The 18,960-nt window shown below is 39.0% G+C and overlaps 1 protein-coding gene across 1 annotated transcript; it reads left to right on the plus strand.

Moving 5' to 3' along the window:
* Window positions 1,929-11,092, plus strand: LOC109721780 (tetratricopeptide repeat protein 1-like). The gene is made up of 6 exons (XM_020249561.1): window positions 1,929-2,164; window positions 3,023-3,098; window positions 5,166-5,345; window positions 10,035-10,161; window positions 10,333-10,446; window positions 10,590-11,092. Exons 2-6 carry the CDS (start codon window positions 3,033-3,035, stop codon window positions 10,703-10,705), a joined length of 603 nt encoding a protein of 200 aa, XP_020105150.1. The 5' UTR covers window positions 1,929-2,164; window positions 3,023-3,032; the 3' UTR covers window positions 10,706-11,092.

Consider the following 18,960-nt stretch of genomic DNA (forward strand, 5'->3'; position numbering starts at 1 on the left):
AATTTAAAATTTGATTTTAAAATAAAACTTAAATTTTAAATCAAATGTCTCCTTATTTCGCTGAAAATCTTTTTAAAATTGATATAAATTTCCCGCCGCGTTACCCGGGCCTTCACTAGTATATAGTAAAGCAATAGATAATGAATAGGTGGATAGATAATAGAGAGATTATTATAGTTAGTCAAGTTAAAAATACTTTATAATTTTCTACTTCAATTAGCTATTAGCCATTAATTTTTCCAATCTCATTTGCCAAAAAAAAAAAAAAAAAAAATTCAAACTATCAAAGTTTATGGAATCAAATAATCTCTAATTTATGTGGAGTAAATGAACTATAAAAGAAAAAAGAAATTTGGGCGCTCTTTCAAACTGCCCTTTTGTTGAGAGATTTCTGTATGTTTTTAACCAATGAGAAGAGCGAATGAAAAATTTACTTGTACACTTTATTCATCTCCATTCTAGAGTTTTACAAAAAATTAAATAGTTTTTCGTAAAAAGAATTAATGTGACAAATCAGAAAGGTGTAAAAATATATACCCTATTTTGGGTTGTACTAGACTTAATTAGTTAATTCGTAAATAATTCGCAAATTATTCACAAATTATTGAATAACCAAATAAAACAGTCCATATACTTTTTTTTTCCCAAATATTTGAAATAATGCAGAAATTTTTGGGTTTAGAGTTATTATTCACGAATAATTCACAATGCTCGAATTATTCAACCAAAAAAAAGAGGCCATAAGCTCGATTTGTTCATCCTGAAAAAAAAAAAAAGCTTCGCGTAAAACAATGCTTGCCTAAAGTCGTCTAAAATACCTGATATTTCATACCCGATTTGGACTCTATTCGGACGCGATAAAAAATAGATAGTATACGGGTAAAAATAATAACCCACTAAATTTTCGGTATGGGTCCGTGTAATTTATACCCACACCCAACTTGGACCCAATTGGAACACGACTTTTAGTGGGTAGGGTTTGAAAGAGTTTTTAAGCCCGGATCCGGACCTAGACCTAGACCCAGTGAAATACCTGATAGTACATAAGAAAAATTTAAAATTGAGGGATTTTCAATACAACTTATAAATGAAGGGTCTCTGTGTATTTTCATCCTAGTGAAAATCTAGTAGCTCTGTTTACTCCTTTTTTATTTTTTTTTATTTTACTCTTTATTTTTTGAACCATAGCTGCTTACAGTTTGAATCTTTTTTTGAACGAATTTTATTGGACCGGGTGCAATTAATTAAAATACAAGTTTTCAATAACAAGAGGTTTATAGTTTATTCATAAACTGTTTTATAGTCTATAAAAAATATATACATACGAGTATCCGTATCTGATGTAAACCTGACCCGTATCCGATACATTTCTCGTTCTAAGTGGGCAGCATTGGATAATCACTATTTAGATCTGCTCAAATAGATCTGATGGGTATAGTATTCAGACCTAGATCTGATCCGAAATTAAATAAATAGAATATATATATATATATATATATATATATATATATATATATATATTTTTTTTTTTTTTTTCTACCAATTTACTTTTAGGTATGGATGCAATATAATAACTATTCAGGTCCGAGCCGATGCATGAACACTTTTGCGCTCGCCCAAAAAAAAAAAATCCTCTCGCTCAAATAAAAAAGGGTAAACTTCAAATACCACCCCCTATGGTATCGCACTTTCTCACTTTAGTACTCTACAGTTTAAAGTGTATCAAATTAGTATTATGTGGTTTTATTTTTAATTTTTTGTCAGTTTTTTCGTTAATATTTTATTAAATTATATACAAAAAAAATTTCATACCCATCTAGATTTATCGAATACTCATTTTAGTAACTTTTAGTTTTAACTTTGTCATTTGTNATAAAATTACGTGATACTAAATTGATCATGGTTGCTATTTGAAGCTTTCCCAATAAAATAAAAAAAAAAAGCCCTGGTTTCTCACCCGAGTCACCCCAGCCTCCGTCACCCCCCTCCACCCCCGGCCCCCGACCGCGCGCCGCTCGCCATCGAACCCCCGGCGTGGCCACGCGCCGCTCGCCGTCGAAACCCCCCTCGCAGCGTGCGGCCAGCCATACAAAAAGTTCGGAACCCTCCCCGCCCCGGGCCGGCCGCGCGACTCTCATCATCTGATTCCGATTTCCGAGTTCTGGCACGCCCACTTCATCTGATACTAATTCATAGTTTCTGTGAGCAGAATTAACATTTGCTATTACCCGCTTGTTAAGTTCCAAATTTTTACCGTCCTAGCTATGTTGTTTTTTTTTTTTTCCCCTCCCTTCTTAATATTGATTTCTAGTTATAAGTTATGAATTATGAGTATTTATGCTAATAGTATGAATCTAGGGAAAAATTTTAATTTAATTCCCTAGTTTTTTGCTCCGAATTTTTAAATGGTAAACGTATAATTTTCGTGTAAATCACGTATCCAAATAATTGACGAATTTTATTCATATTATATCCTTACCGAATTTTTGCCGAATCCGAATTAACTAACTATGGTACCGGAGAGGGCTTTGTTTTCATTTAGAAATTTTATTTTATAAATAATCTTGTCAAAATTATGAATATAGAACTGACTCTACATGTAGACATAGGCATCATGCGAGATATTTCAAATGAACACGGTAATTCTTTTTCCTTGTTTAGTTAAATAACATAATAAACTATTCGGAACACGGCCTGTGCCTATGTGTGCAAATACAAGATCGTCTCTGCTTTTATAGTTTTAATAGGTTCATTTATAAAATAAAAAGTTTTTAAGCGGGCTAAATGCAAAAGAAGTTTGGGCTCAAGAGTTGCCGACTTAAAGCCTCTACAAAGTGCAAAACCCTTGGAAGGATCGATCATGGCTTTTCATTTGTCCTTGTTCGAAAATTTATTCGTAGAACCAAAATCGTAATCAGTTTGTTCATCCGGTTCAGTGGTTTGAATCCAAGTCCCCCATTTTTCCCTTTGTTTTTTGGTGTTGAAATCTCCAATATGAATCATTTTCCCCCCTTTTTAACAGGAAAGAAGAGATGGTTTTGATCGAAGAGGATGGAGAATCCTTCGAGGATGCTCTCACTGATGAGCAGTTGCGCGAGGTATAAGTTGTGTTAAATTGTTCATCTCATGCAATTGGCTCTAAATGCAATTAATTAGAGATTGCTCAGGTTTCTTGGATCTAACACTATTTTTTTGGCTTTCACTTTGACATCAATGTTGTGCTGGAATAGTTTTAGCAACATCCCTTAGGAAAGAGAGAGAGAGGAAAAAAAAAGAAAATCGTATGATAGCGGGGCTTGTGCTATTAGATAACGCTTGAGCTTTCTTTAAGATTCACAAAATTTGTTATCTAACTTTTGAGACAGCCAGGAATTAAGATTTTGTGGACCAAGATTTAGGTTTCGCAGAGAAATATTCGACCTTGTATAGTTAGGAAAGGAGTTTGTCGGCGACGCTGTGCTCAAGGAGGAGTGGGACTAGAGGCAGTGGAGAGGAAGGGCTGAGGTGGTGGAGGGGAAGATTGGGAGCATAAGTTCTATGAAAAATTTCAATTTGGCCCCCTCACTAAAAACTTAAAATTTGTAATATTTTGATTTTTTGCTACAAAGGACTTATATGAAATTTTCAGAAGTCAAGGGGGAACCATGGCCACAGTGAGCCGCTTAATGGCTCCGTTCCTGTCTAACGTATCGTATCCTCCTCTTTGATTTAGGCTATTTATGGAACTTTCCTTTTTTTTTTTTTGGTTTCTAAGGATTTAGAGTGGACATGGCAACAAGGAGGGTGGAGCGGTGTTGGGAGTACAGGGAATTTGGTTTTGGAGTTCACATGCCAAGGTGGAAAGAATTAATACACTTTATTGTTTTAAGCGGTGTGTAACATGCTAGTGTGTTTTTAATGCCATTAGGGCTATTCGTCACCACCTATTCTACTCCATACTCTAAGACTTATTTTTCGTTTTAAATCTAGTACTAGCATGACTGTCTTTGTTGGATGATGAACTTTTTTCTTTATTGATTTGATGAGTTAGGAAGATCTTAAGGAGTTGAAGAAAATTTGCCCTTTAAGCTACCTCTCTCATTAATATTGCTTTTCTATCATGGATCTTTGAAGCTTTTATGGATATTCATAATGATATGCAACTCGGCAGTCTGAAATTTGCTTCGTGGACTTGAATTAACATTACATTTTTTTTAACCATATGATGCACCTGAGGCCCTTGGGATCTTAACCTTGTGTATTGAGCATATTGATCGTACGGAACTTCGATTGTTATGAAATTTAGTTTTATAACAACTTATTTTTCGTCTCAAACTTACATACGGTAGGGAAACAAAAATGTCCAATGATTAAAGCGAGTTCAAGATGAGTCCATGAATGTCCATAAATAGTGCTCGTTGCTTGTTGAACGAACTTCTGCTACATGAATGTCATTGAAGTTCTTGAGTAGCTAACTGCTAGAAGAAAAAAGCTGTTCTTAGTGTTTTTGTATTGACAATTTTTGTGCACATGTGTTGGTGAACATGCATTATGCCACTTATCGCATAAGCTGTCAGTGTGCTGCTATTTTCATATGAGACTTGTTAGACCAAACTCCCATCCTCATCCCTTAAAAAAACGCGTGCTGCTGTGGTTTTGTTGTGGGCCATCTCGAGATGGAGGGCTCTCCTTTCGCACTATATTAGTCTTATGCTTATACCCTCTAAAAACTTAATTGGATGGCTTAATCAGTGTTTGATGCACTCCATCTCAATCCATGCTTTGATTACAACCAACCAACCCATTTTTTGAGAAAGGAAATTGTACTGAAGATACTGGTATAGTGGAGTAGGAATGATGGCATGTTTTTAGAGCCGCTGGTGGTTCCATATAGACTCTTGTCAAATTTAAGGTGCCTTTACAATTATTTTCATGTTCTCAATCTTTAATGTCCAAACCAACAGAAATTATGGCAAGAAAAATGTGGTGCTGCTGCTATATTTATTTTGCTCATTTATATTATCTTCCGAATATATAGAATTTGAATGCATCTTCCTAGTTCCACAAAATTATCAAGGCTGCACATGAAATCTTTCAACCTGTTATATCAATTCTTCTCCAATTATTTGTAATAATAGGAGCATTGAGCCTTTGTAAACTTTTGACCCTTTTTCTTGTTATGTCAGAAAGCTTTAAATCAAGCAAATGATGCTAAAGCTGAAGGGAACAAACTTTTCTGTGCGGGCAAGTATGATGATGCACTGTCACAATATGAAATTGCTTTACAGATTGCTTCTGAAGTGCAATCATCGGAAGAAATTAGTTCCATGTGCCATGCGAACCGAGCCATATGCTTCTCAAAACTAGTATGTCAAACTTCTTGTTTACTAGGTATATTTAGCTCTATTTTTTGAATGCTTGTTACTATTAGTAGTACGACGGTTAACGCTTGTAGAGGTAACTGTCACCAACTGTGCTCAATAGAGGAGGCTAGAGATGATGTTTACACAGCAATAAACCTTGATAATAATAAATTTTATCGGTTAGTTTGACATTTTAACTTTATGGAGTTCTTAACTTTAGGATAGAGAAATTCTACTCATGAAAGTGTGTTCGCTTTATTCTACTGTTCCTTTTTGTTTTCTCTTGTTCATGCATGTAACATCAGAAATGCCAAGGGACTATTTGTTGTTGTAGGCTTGTAGAGACTTAAAAGTATATCGTCTCATGCATCGAGTTTTTGGCTACATACCTCATCTGTTTCTTAAATTGGATTGAGCCACTCTCGTAGTGACTGCCAACTTAGCCCTGTAATCCGCATTTACTAATGCCATCTGGCAACATATTGCGTGCTATGCCCATAGTATCATTAGAAATTTGATCGACTTCAATCTAAAGTTAGCACTTGATCCCAATTAATTGTTGGGATAAGATTTTAATGTTTACAGGTTGAATCTACGTGGGAGTTTATCATAGTCAAGACTTAATTGTTAGCAAATGCTCAAGTGCCTTAGTGATTAGATTTCAAGAAAGTTTTAACTCTTGGTTATTATTTCATTTTCAGACAAATTTGTGTTTATTTAACAATTTCTCGTGTTTCTAACAATTTCTTTTCAAAGTTTTCATGAGTTTGCTAATGAAAGTTAAAAACTAAATCGAAGAAAATATTAGAATTCATCATAACATGGAAAACCTAGTTAGACATTATGGTTTATTCTCTTGTTATTAATTTTTGTTATGTAGGTTGTCTAGGTTAAAACTGGAATTGGTATTTTTGTAAGTTTAGACTTTAGAGATTGTATTTGCTCAAATGTTTATATGAACAACTCCTCTAGGCCCTGTTTGGGTACATGAATATTTTGTTCGGTATATTTTCTTGATTTACTCAAAAATTTGTATATTTGATTGATAAGAAGTGTGATCAAATGTTAAAATAAAAAAAATCATATTAGGATTTTTTTAGAATAAGATAAATCACGTCATCGGTGAAATATGCTATTCTACCTAATCATGGGTGGTAAGACCTTTGAAGAAAATCATTATTTACAATCATACTAGAAAATCCTCATACGGAATAAGTTATCCATCGATAACTTATACGGAATAAGTTATACGGAATAAGTTATCCATCCAAACAGAGCCTTCATCAAAACTCAAAATAGCTACTAGGAGAAACCTGATACTTTTCTTGGACTAGTGATTCATGTTAGATATGATGATGGGTATATTTAGGCCCTTTGGATGCATAATATTTAATTCAGCATATTCTTTCGATTTAGGCCATGTTTGGGTGTTGGAATAAGTTATCCTTGAATAACTTATGTGGCATGAACTTTGTCTTGTATGATTGGAGGCAAAAAGTTTGATTTATGCTCCTTGAAGGGCCTTGTCATCTATGCTTTAGTAGGATAACCTATCTCACCTATAAGATGATTTATCTTATTCCAAAAAATTGACTAGAAAGTAGAATATGTTATTTCATTTTAGACATTTGATTATATTTCTTATATACCAAATACTACAACTTCTTGAGTAAATCGAAGGTATATTCAGAATGAAATACTCATGCATCCAAAACAAGGCCTTATTCAAGAAGCATGTAGTATTTGGTAGATGAGGAGTGTGATCGAATATTTAGAATGGATATCATACTGGACCTTTAAGTCATTTTTTTGAAATAAGATAAATCACCCCCTACGTGAAATATACTTTCTTACTAAGTTATAGATTGTAAGACTTTTCAAGGAGCAAAAATGAAACAAGTTTCAATCACACAAGAATATTTTTATACAGAATAAGTTATCATTGAATATTTTATTCCGACATCCAAATAGAGCCTTAGTTGCTTGGCTGTGCTGAATTGCGATAATAAATTTGTGATTATGGGTCAACTTTGCTCCTCTTTATGCAGAGGAAGATCAACCCCCCTTTCTCTCACACATAGAGTTGTGCATGTGCAATACACAAAACATGTGTGCCACGTGCACACACGCATATACACATGTATTCACACACACGCATACACAAAGTTGGGCAAGTGCAAATATGCAAACACGTACGCACGTGCGCGTGTGCACACACCTATATATATAGAGTTGAGCTGAAATGCTATTAGTAGTAAAAGGGCTCCGTTTCTGCCGATTTGTTTTCGATGATGGAGCCTCCAAATCGACGATCGACATCGTTGAATATGATCTTAGACCTTTTAAATTATCTGGAAATCAAATTTCATACTTTTATGATATTGTTCTCTTGTCTATCGAGTGGATACAAAATTGAACGATCAAAAATGAATATCTTTTAGAAAGTGATGATAGGAGTTTTGTAATCAAGATCAAGAGTATAGATCTTATTTTAAATAGATTAAAGAATTTTCTAATCCAACTCCGGAGGGGTAATCAAAGGAGCGACTACCCAAAATGTTTTTAACCAATATCTCATTTTGCAAGATATGGTTATATGCTCATGTTCAAACTAATCAATAAATCATCTCAATTAAGACTTTTAATAAGAAGATGCTACAACTAGTAAGCAGGTAATAGAGGAATGATGATTCATAAAATACTTTGCTCTGTTACTATACAGCAAGCATGCTTTGCTCAAGAGAAATGCCCACTGTCAAGATAGACAATAAGCAATATCGATAGAGATTTATTAAGCATGCTAAATGAACAATAACGACAAAATCATGGAATCAAAGGAAGCAACTAACAAGCAAGAGTAGAATTTTAATCATCAATGCTCAAAATAATGCTATTAGACATAGAGTAAGACCAAACCACTACCAGAGAGCTTCTACCCACCTTAGTTAAGAAATCCTTACTGGTTTATACTGTTAGGGTTTCTCGTGGTTCCCCAAAATATCCTCTTAGCCTAGGAATGAGATAAACTTCTTGAAAGGCTTGGATTGGAATTTTAGAGACTCGCAACAACATAATTTTATATGAACACAAAAGCATAGTGGGGAGAAATTGGTAAACAAAAGGAAAAGCGACAAAAGCGCATAATGGCAGTGGAAATAAGACCAATGGGGTTTATATATAGGTGATGAGGCAGTGAAGGAGGCGGTTGTGGCTGTGAAAATGAGGCGGTTTTGGCTGGTTGGATAAGTTTGAAGGCATTTTTACGTTGAAGCCTCTCAACTTTTAAATAATTATAGTCTAGACCTATGTAGCATATACGCCTTCTTTTAAATATCAAATTTAGTCCAAATTTGATACCTAAGACCCGTAATCATCATCATAATTTTTATTATAATTTTTGGAAGATACTTTTCACATCCTATAATACTGAGCAACACCTGCAATTATATTTAAACCTCATTTTAAATCATTCGGTATTTAGATCATGATGAAACTTTAAGAACAATCTCTAATTCTTTAAGTTTGGAGATCATTCAGCCCATTAAATAAATATTTTTCTGTAGTTACTCTGATTGGTTGAATATATAGTTAGAACTTTCAATAATTACGGAACTCAATATTTGGTCTTAGACAAATTATAACTAAATTCTATTAAGACTTTAAAATTCTTTTAGGAGTCGTTTCACCTATAAACTTATCATACCAAAACTCAATTGTTTTAACTAGAGCTTGGTATTACACTTTGTATGTGAGAAGCTTTTAGTTGTGTTTTGAGCCTTTGTTAAAATCGCTTAGGGCCTGTTTGTTTCACTGAAGGTTAAGTTTAGGTTGAATTGGACTCTTGGTTGAACTAGAGTTTAGATGAAAATTTCTTCTCCTCTGTTGTTTGTTTCTGTAGCTATACAAGTGAAGTTTCCCAAATTCTGCTACTTGTTTGGCAAGAAGCTAATGGAACAAAAATTGAAGTCCCCCTGATAAATAATAAATTATAGAATAATAAATAGGAAAAATATTATAATTGTATCCCTATATAATTAAAAAAAATGTAATTTAAAGCAACTAAATTAATTTTTTTCTTACATAAATTATAGTAATACAATAATAAAATTCTAAAGAAAAAGAGATGTTAATACTCAACTAATCAATTTTCATAGCATTTCAAATGTGCGAACTAAGTAAAAAAAAAAAAGGACTTAATTAACCAATTTTCATTATATTTCAAAATTTCAAACTAAAGAAAGGAGAAATTAGTATTACAATCAAATATATTCAGATGAGAGGTGGTAATACTATTCGGAAAATAAGTTTCCTTTTATAATATTTTATTATTTTTCCTCTCACTCTTCTTTTCCGTAATTGACTTAGGTCCACGGTGGGCCAAAGTAGATTCGTTGTTTTGGACTGAACCTTGGGCTGAAGTCAGTTACGTTGTTTTGTGCTGAAGTTAATTACGCTGTTTTGGGGAGCCTGAGTTTTGGCTATAGTTATATTACGGTGAACCAAACTGTGGAAGTGGTTGTTTACAGTCGACAACCGATTCACCCCTCTCTACTTTCGGCAAAACAAACAGGAACCTTTACCGAAAGCAATACCTTTTCTTGTCTTCTCCATAGCCATTTGAAATTTAAAGATTTGGTCCATTAACTTTGCAAGACTTCGAGGAATAGTGATTTGTTTATTGTGCTTTTACAGGGTAAATATGATGAAACAATAAAGGAATGCACGAAGGCGCTGGAGTTGAATCCTCCATATTTGAAAGCACTACTTAGGAGGGCAGAAGCACACGAGAAGCTCGAACATTATGAAGAAGCTATTGCTGGTCAGTTTGAACTTCTGCATATGTCAGTTGATTCATTTGTTTCGAATCAATTGGGTCATTTACTATGCTCTTTCCTTGCAAATGACCTGCACTTTATTTCATGTGAAAAATTTTCAAATAAGTTATTTGCCATGGCTCCTTAACTTAACTTGCTATCAAATTTTAATGCAGATATGAAAAAAGTAATCGAGCTAGAACCTTCAAATGACCAAGCAAGGAAATCATTGCAACATCTTGAGCCATTAGCAGCTGAAAAGAGAGAGAAGATGAAGGAGGAGATGATCGGTAAATAATTAGGCATAATTTCTGTTTTACTATTTTGCGAGGATAATAATTCTCACAAACAAGCTTACAACGCTTATTGCATGTGTTCAATTTTGCACTCGTAAATGTGGATAATCTAACAATATTATTCAATGTTGCTGCAGAAAAACTGAAAGAGATGGGGAATTCAGTTTTGGGGCGATTCGGAATGAGCGTCGACAACTTTAAAGCTGTGAAAGACCCAAACACCGGCTCATACTCTATCTCATTTCAACACTAATTACATATAGTAGTCCAGGTACCATCAAAAAGACCAAAAGGAAAAAAAAAGGGAAATACCTATAGAGAACAAGGAAGGTTAAAAAAAAAAGCTGAAACAAATACAGTGTACCGTACTAGTTGAATTGTGAATCGAACTTTTGTTGGATTGATAACCTGTTCATTGTATCACTCTGTTCATGGAGCTCCCATGATCCTTGTTTTGCTGCAGTTTGGTGTATAAATGATATAGCATATGTAAGGAGCAAGGGATTGTGTTTTCTTTTTCTTTGACCTTTTATGTTTTTGAGGAAAGTGATGCAGTGGGTTATTGTTTCCAATATGTTTTCAAGGATAAATTACGCTTTTGGTTCTCGAAAGGTGGGGGTGTGATACTTCAGTCCTTAAATTTTAATTTGTTGTAATTTTTGACTTAAACTTTTTGAATTGTTGTTGTTAAGTCTTATAATTCAATTTAGTTGGTTAAATATTAGTAGTTTTGTAGAAGCAATGCGGAAGTGTTGGCTATTGATGATTCGGCAATGATTAAACTAATACATTACTTTTATATACAATAATTTATTAATAATTTATTAATATTTAGCGAACAATGTTGGGACAATATGAAAATTTTGAATTAAAAATTATAACGAATTAAAGTTTAAGGACCGAAGTGTTGGGTGACCTTTCGTTTTTCTATGGTAAATGCTCCTTTACAATCTAAATGGGGTGTATATCTTATACCCCATAGCGAACTGAACACGAGTTGGCTCATTGAAATATCGAGCCGAAAAATTCAGTTTGTATTTTGCCCATTTAATAATGACCCAAACATGAGTTGATTCACGAATAGCAAGTTAAATTATAAGTCCTATTATTAGATAAAAAGTTGTTTATAAAATTACAAAATTAGAATTTTAATCTAATAACTAAAATTCTTAAAATATAAGTCTCTTTAAATTGTCCTAAAATCTAATAGTAACAATTTGTAAATATATATATTGAGTCCAACTATGGTGCTTTTAAAAGCACCAAGTACTTGGTGCTTGTAAATTTTTTACCATTAGATATAACCATTTGACCAATTCCATCCTTTAGATAACACTATTCCACCAATCACCCACTCAACCTCGGGGGATCACTGTTATCTTAACCTAGGGGCGTAATGTGGGCCATGCCGGCACGACCTACATTTTTCGAGCCGAAATAGGCCAAGGACAGCTCGACACGGCCCGGTTTCAAATCTGGGCCAGGCCATGTCGGGGTAGTTTTCTCACATCTCTAGCTTAGCACAGCCCCTGCCCGATTGGCACGGGTCGGGCTGGGCTAGGGGGGCCCATTAATTTTTTAAAGTTTTTTAAAATACACAATTTTAAAATATAACACACACACACACACACACACACACACACACATATAGAGTTTGATTGGGCTACTATTGGTAGTAAACTGGTCGGTTTACTAGCGATTTGTTTTTTATGATAGAGCTTTCAAATCGACGATCGGTACCGTTGAACATTATCTAGACCATTTAAATTATCTAGAAATCAAATTTCATGATTTTTTGACATCACTAACTGAACGATCGAAGGGTCACAAAATCTATAATTTTAATGGCCGATATGGTGCGTTTGCTCGTTTAACGGTATAGAAGAGTTCAAATCAACTAAATTTTGTTAAAATTTTTTTAAAACTATTTAAAATAAGATCAAGACTCTAGATCTCAAATATAAAAATTATATTATCATTTTTTGAAGGATATTCATTTCTAGATATTCATTTTTCTGTTCACTTGATAGACTAGAGAACAATATCGAAAATGTGTGAAATTTGATTTTCAGATAGTTTAAATAGTTTAGATCATGTTTAATGGTGCCGATCATCAATTTGGAAGCTCCATCATCGAAAATAAATCGGTAGTAAACCGAGCCGTTTACTACCGATAGTATTCTAGCAAAACTCTCTCTCTCTCTATACACACACACACACACATATATAAAATTAAACGAATAAAATTTATTAGAAAATAATAAAAAATTTTAAAATTTTATTAAAAATTATAATATTTTAAAAGGGTTAATTGCATGCAGGTCCCTACAAACACGGTGCCGTTTGAGTGTGCGTTCGTCATCGTAGCATCGCGAGGAGGCCGGGCGAGGGTGCTATTCCGCCGTTCTTGACGTTGCGCCGGATTGGGATTAGCTTTTGAGGTGGGTTAAACGTCGGTTTAGCTTCTAAGTGCATTTATATAGTTGGCATGTGTGCAAGGTAGTATGTTGTATATTGTAATTGCTCAATTCATTGATTTAGTATAGTTGTTCATAAAATCTGAATTGGAACCTTGTCGTTTGCCTATGTCTACTAGCACATGTTGGACTTGGATTTGACTTAGGAGAAAACCTGCGATTCGAACTTGTCACGTGCTTAAATTATCTAATTTAGCTCTAGGAGCCGTTGTTATTTTGTATCGCCGCAGTATCAGCGTGGTGGATATCCCAGGTAGTTTAGTTTTCTGTTACGCTCGTGCTGTGATACCGAGTGTATTTTTACAGTAGCGTTTAGACTGTTCCGGACTGTTCGGTGCCATCTGGGTTGACGGTGGACCCATAACGCTGTTTTGGCGTCAGATTGTGCCGAGGGCACGTGATCTATTGGTTGTTAGATCAGTTGGACTTGATTTACTTGACTTTGGCTTGTGAGAGCCTGATTGAGCTCGACAGAGATACGCTTGATACTTGGTTGGGTAGCTCCCACGAGTGCCACTCCGGAGACGGGCGTTGTGTGGAGGTAGTTGTATAGTCGCAACCGGGCGGGACGGGTGTGTCCACAGTCCCAAGGACGGGTATGCTTACAGTCCCAGTGAGATTTGGTTAGGATTGACATTTACTACAGTTGGTTAGTGTAGAGCATGATAGTGTAGTGGCTTGTAGCTGTAGATTTTCTTCCAGCATTTCCTACTATCCTTGCTCCCTTCTGTAGACTTAGTGGGTAGACCGACGTTGTTGAGGGCTGTTCCCACTGAGGATTACTTGTTTTAACAATAGTTCTCACGCCCAGTTGTTTTCCTCTTTTGTAGAGTCTGCGGTTCTGACTGCTGCTATTTCTGAGACTGATCGTGGCAAGGGCGTTGCGAGCTAGAGCCCTACTAGACGAGTCATCGAGCTAGAGGCTTCCCAGCTGCAGGTAGTGGTGTTTTTTGTTCATATACATACTTTCGTTGGGTCTCGCTGGTCGAGTTTTGTATATCGGATATTGTATGTATAGTGAACTGTCTTTTTCTACCTGGATATCTTTGTCTTCTAGCAGCTCTATACTACTGGTGGTAGTATTGTATGTTTTACAGGTACAACTATCGCTTCGTATATAGAAAAAATTTCTTTGTATACGGCGGATTTGTCGGCAAGCCCGGGGAACGTGAAATCCGGGGCGTGATAGATTAAGTTGGTATCAGAGCTTAGAATTAGGTCGTTGGGACCTAGGAAACCTAAGTTGGCAAACCTTAGGAAGGCAAGACGCGAGAGGCGTGATTTATCGCGAAAGTCACTGATTGATTGTTCTAACTCCTTCTGGAGCGGAGGGAGTGATTGAAGGAGTTTCTGTTTCGGTCCAGAAAAATTATGTTGGTTACAGACGACATAATTTTTAGGAGAAACAGGGGGCCGCATTCTAGACTTTCGTTGATTGGGTCGAGAGTGTTTGTTTGATCTAACCCCGTTCTGTTTCTTGCAGCTATGTACTGTTGCCGAGGTTGACCGTCTACCCAGGATCATGCACAGTTGGCTTAGGATCGTGCTGTACCTCCTGAGATGCCGGAGCAGGCAGAGACGAGTGCACCCCCTGTTGTGGAGCAGAGGGCCCTACCGGAGGTGGGTGCACCTCCTGATTTGAGTACACAGTTGGATGCCTTGACGGAGGTGATGAGGCGACAGGGAGAGTTGTTGGAGAGGATGTGTGAGAGGTTAGCTCCGCCCCCGAGTTCAACACCGAGAGCACCAGAGTCATCAGCTCCACCCTGACTACTCCGGCGGCAGCACTAGCCGTAGTTGTACCCCCGCCATTGGAAATTCCTGTGGCACTCGTTGTGCCTGCTAGGGGGCCAGTACAGATGACAGAGGCCGAGCAGGAGCGGTTGACAGAGAGGCTGGCTCGATTTCGCCGTTTTGATCTGCCGATCTTCGATGGCAGTTGCACTAAGGTCTGGGTTGTTGAAGGCTGGGTCAGTGCAATGGAGAAGCTATTTGAGAATCTATTCGTCTCAGAGAGAGAGCAGGTACATCTGGGAGTCCCCTGTTTGTCAAACGATGCTCATGCCTGGTGGAGGAGGATGAGGCGAGACTATAGGCTAGTAGCGCTGCAGATGAAGTGGGACGAGTTCTATAGAATGCTGTTCGGGATGTATTTTCCCAACAGTGTGAAATAGAAGCTCGAGGAGGATCTGAAGAAGATCCAATATGGTGAGCGGACAGTTCAGGAGTACATTCGGGAGTTTACTCGACTCCTGAACTGTGTGTCGTTCGTGGTCAGGGATGAGGCGCACCGAGTTTACCTCTTTGAGCAGGGTTTGAGGCCCGAGATCTTCCGGTTGGTTCATGAGCAGAGGTTGCGGACCTTGGATGCGTCGATGAAGCAGGCTCTTTGGGTTGAGATAGGTGATGCCTCCATTCGGGAGAGGACTCAGACCGTGAGGCAGAATCAGGACAGGAAGCGCCTCTTTTCAGATGACGGAGGACCGTCGAGCAGCAGACATCCGCCGAGGCCTCCACGATCATGCTCTCAGGGTCGTGGGTCTTCAGGGCGTCAACGTTCTGGGGGATCCCGTCAGCAGGGACAGCCATCGAGGACACCGCAGTGCGTGATCTGCAGGGGACCCCACTGGCCCCGGCAATGCTAGCAGAGAGAGGGCAGGTGTTACAGTTGCGGTCAGCCCGGGCATATGAGATTAGCTTGTCCTCGAGCAGCATCACCAGCACCATCCACAACATCTGCACAGCCAGCATCCCCGCAGTCTTACGGGGCACCGTCGAGTTACCGCCAGCAGGATAGGGCACCTATGCCGCGATAGGGCTGTAGAGTCTTACGGGGCACCGTCGAGTTACCGCCGGCAGGATAGGGCACCTATGCCGCGATAGGGTGAGCGGTTACAGCAAGCTCCAAGTGGCAGGGTCTATGCAGCCCAGGTGGAGGACCCTACAGCAACCGACCGGGTGGTGGCAGGTATTATTTTTGATTTCTGTCATTAGAGCTTGTACACTTTTTGATACCGGTGCATTGCATTCCTTTGTTAGCCGAGCATTTGCATTGTTGCATGGTCTAGAGTTAGGGTCATTGTCACAGGCACGAGATGTGCAGATCCCCGATCATGTGTTATAGGTTGCAGAGTGTTGTTGGTTATGTCTGGTGCAGTTGGATTTGTGGATCACGCCCGCAGACCTGTTGGTGTTAGGGCAGCTGCAGCACTTTAACGTTGTGCTCGGTATGGACTGGNGTGGCAGGTATTATTTTTGATTTCTGTCATTAGAGCTTGTACACTTTTTGATACCGGTGCATTGCATTCCTTTGTTAGCCGAGCATTTGCATTGTGTAGCGAGGACGGTGACGTTTCGCGAGCCAGGCCAGAAGGAGTTCACTTTTAGGGGTTGCAGGAGCACGTTGCTTGCCACTTGGATTTCTTCCGCGAGGGCTCGACAGCTGATGAGTAGAGGATGCATCGCTTTTTTAGCAGCAGTTGCTGAGGTACCTACGGTGGGGGCCGGGACTCGAGGATATTCCTGTAGTCCGCGAGTTTCTGGATGTATTTTCTCCTGAGTTGACGACGATGCCACCGGAGAGGGAGATTGAGTTCGTGATTGATGTAGTTCCTAGAACTGCACCAATATCAAAGGTATCTTATCGGATAGCACCGGCGGAGCTGAGAGAACTAAAGGCGCAGCTTCAAGATCTGATGGATAAGGGGTATGTGAGACCCAGTGTATCGCCTTGGGGAGTGCTGGTGTTATTTGTAAAGAAGAAGGATAGTTCGCTCAGGTTATGTGTGGATTACCGGGAGCTGAATAAGATGACCATCAAGAACAAGTATCCTTTGCCGCGCATTGATGATCTGTTTGATCAGCTGCAAGGATCTTGTGTCTTCTCGAAGATTGATCTCCAGTCCGGTTACCACCAGCTGCGGGTGAGGGCCGAGGATGTTCCCAAGATGGCTTTTCGGACTCGGTACGGGCATTATGAGTTCACAGTCATGCCTTTTAGATTGACGAATGCCCCTTCTGCATTCATGGATTTGATGAACAGAGTGTTCAAGCCGTTATTGGATATAATTATAGTAGTCTTCATCGACGATATCTTGATTTACTCCCGAAGTGATGCTGAGCACGAAGAGCATTTGAGGACTGTGCTGCAACTTCTGCGAGAGAAGAAGTTGCATGCCAAGTTGAAGAAGTGCGAGTTTTGGTTGCGGGAGGTTGCTTTCTTGGGCCATGTAATTTCTGCTGAGGGAGTAGCAGTGGACCCGAAGAAGATCGATGCTATTCGGGATTGGCCTAGACCGACGACGGTGACTGAGGTGAAGAGTTCTCTTGGACTGGCAGGATATTACCGTCTGTTTGTAGAAGGCTTTGCGAAGCTTTCCACACCCCTCACTCGATTGACTCGAAAGGGGATTCGGTTCATCTAGAGTGAGGATTGTCAGAAGAGCTTTGATGAGTTAAGACAGAGGTTGACGTTAGCTCCTATCCTTGCCCTTCCTGTGATGGGGGAAGGATTTGTGATCTACAGTGATGCACCGCACAGCGGGCTAGACTGTGTGCTGATGCAGCATGGTAGGGTAATTGCTTATGCTTCACGGCAGTTAAAGGATTACAAGAAAAATTACCCTACGCATGACTTAGAGCTTGCCACGGTAGTCTTTGCTTTGAAGTTGTGGTGGCATTACTTGTATGGCGAGCATTGTGAGGTTTTCACCGATCATAAAAGTCTCAAGTATCTGTTCACCCAGAGGGAGCTGAACCTGAGGCAGCGCCGGTGGTTGGAGTTACTGAAGGACTATGACGTTAGTATTCAGTATCATCCCGGTAAGGTGAATGTGGTGGTAGATGCGTTGAGTAGGAAGGCAGTGCAGAGCTTGAGTTTGATGATCACACAGCAGAGGCCGTTACTCGAGGAGCTGCAGTGGCTGAGGCTCGAGATAGTGTTCCCTGGATCTATACTGTGAGACTGATGTCTTTAGTCTTGCAGCCCACTCTGTTGGATAGGATCCGAGAGAAACAGAGTGGAGATCCACACTTGTTGAGGATTCGAGAGCAGTTAGACAGGGAACAGGCTGAGGGCTTTGTAGTAGACAGTTCGGGAGTACTGCGGTACAGGAACCGACTGTATGTGCCTATGAATTCAGAGATCCGAGCGGATATTTTGAGAGAGGTTCATTGTACTCCTTATACGGTTCACTCTGGTGGAACCAAGATGTATAAGGACTTGAAGGCACAGTTCTGGTGGAACGGAATGAAGAGAGATATTGGCAGATTTGTGGCTCAGTGTCTGACTTGTCAACAGGTAAAGGCCGAGCATCAGGTACCTGCTGGCAAGCTTCAGAGTCTACCAGTGCCCGAGTGGAAATGGGAGCAGATCACAATGGACTTCGTCGTGGGATTATCTAGAGAACATGGTAGTTTCGATGCTATTTGGGTGATAGTGGACAGACTGACTAAGTCTGCTCACTTCCTACGAGTTCAGACCACCTGGTCCAGAGAGAGGCTCGCGCAGCTATACCTGGATGAGATTGTCAGGCTGCATGGTGTGCCGATGTCAATTGTATCGGACATGGACACGAGGTTTGTCTCGCATTTCTGGCGGAGTCTTCAGACCGCCTTGGGTACACAGCTGCATTTCAGTACGACGTTTCACCCACAGACAGATGGTCAGTCTGAGAGGTCCATACAGACTCTAGAGAACATGCTGAGGGCATGCGTCCTGGACTTTGGAGGAGGGTGGTATCGACATTTGAGACTGGCTGAGTTTGCGTACAACAACAGCTATCAAAAGAGCATCCAGATGGCTCTGTTTGAGGCGTTGTATGGACGCAGATGTCGATCCCCTTTGTTTTGGAGTGATGTGGGTGAGAGGAAGACGCTAGGGCCTGAAATCTTGATAGAGGCTGAGGAAAAGATGAGAGTTGTTCGACGACACCTTTTGACAGCCCAGAGCCGCCAGAGGAGCTACGCTGATACCCGGAGACTAGACTTAGAATTTCAGGTTGGAGATCTTGTATTCCTCAAAGTCTCGCCG

Source organism: Ananas comosus, linkage group 15 (genome assembly GCF_001540865.1).
Source record: "Ananas comosus cultivar F153 linkage group 15, ASM154086v1, whole genome shotgun sequence".
Classification (NCBI taxonomy): domain Eukaryota; kingdom Viridiplantae; phylum Streptophyta; class Magnoliopsida; order Poales; family Bromeliaceae; genus Ananas; species Ananas comosus.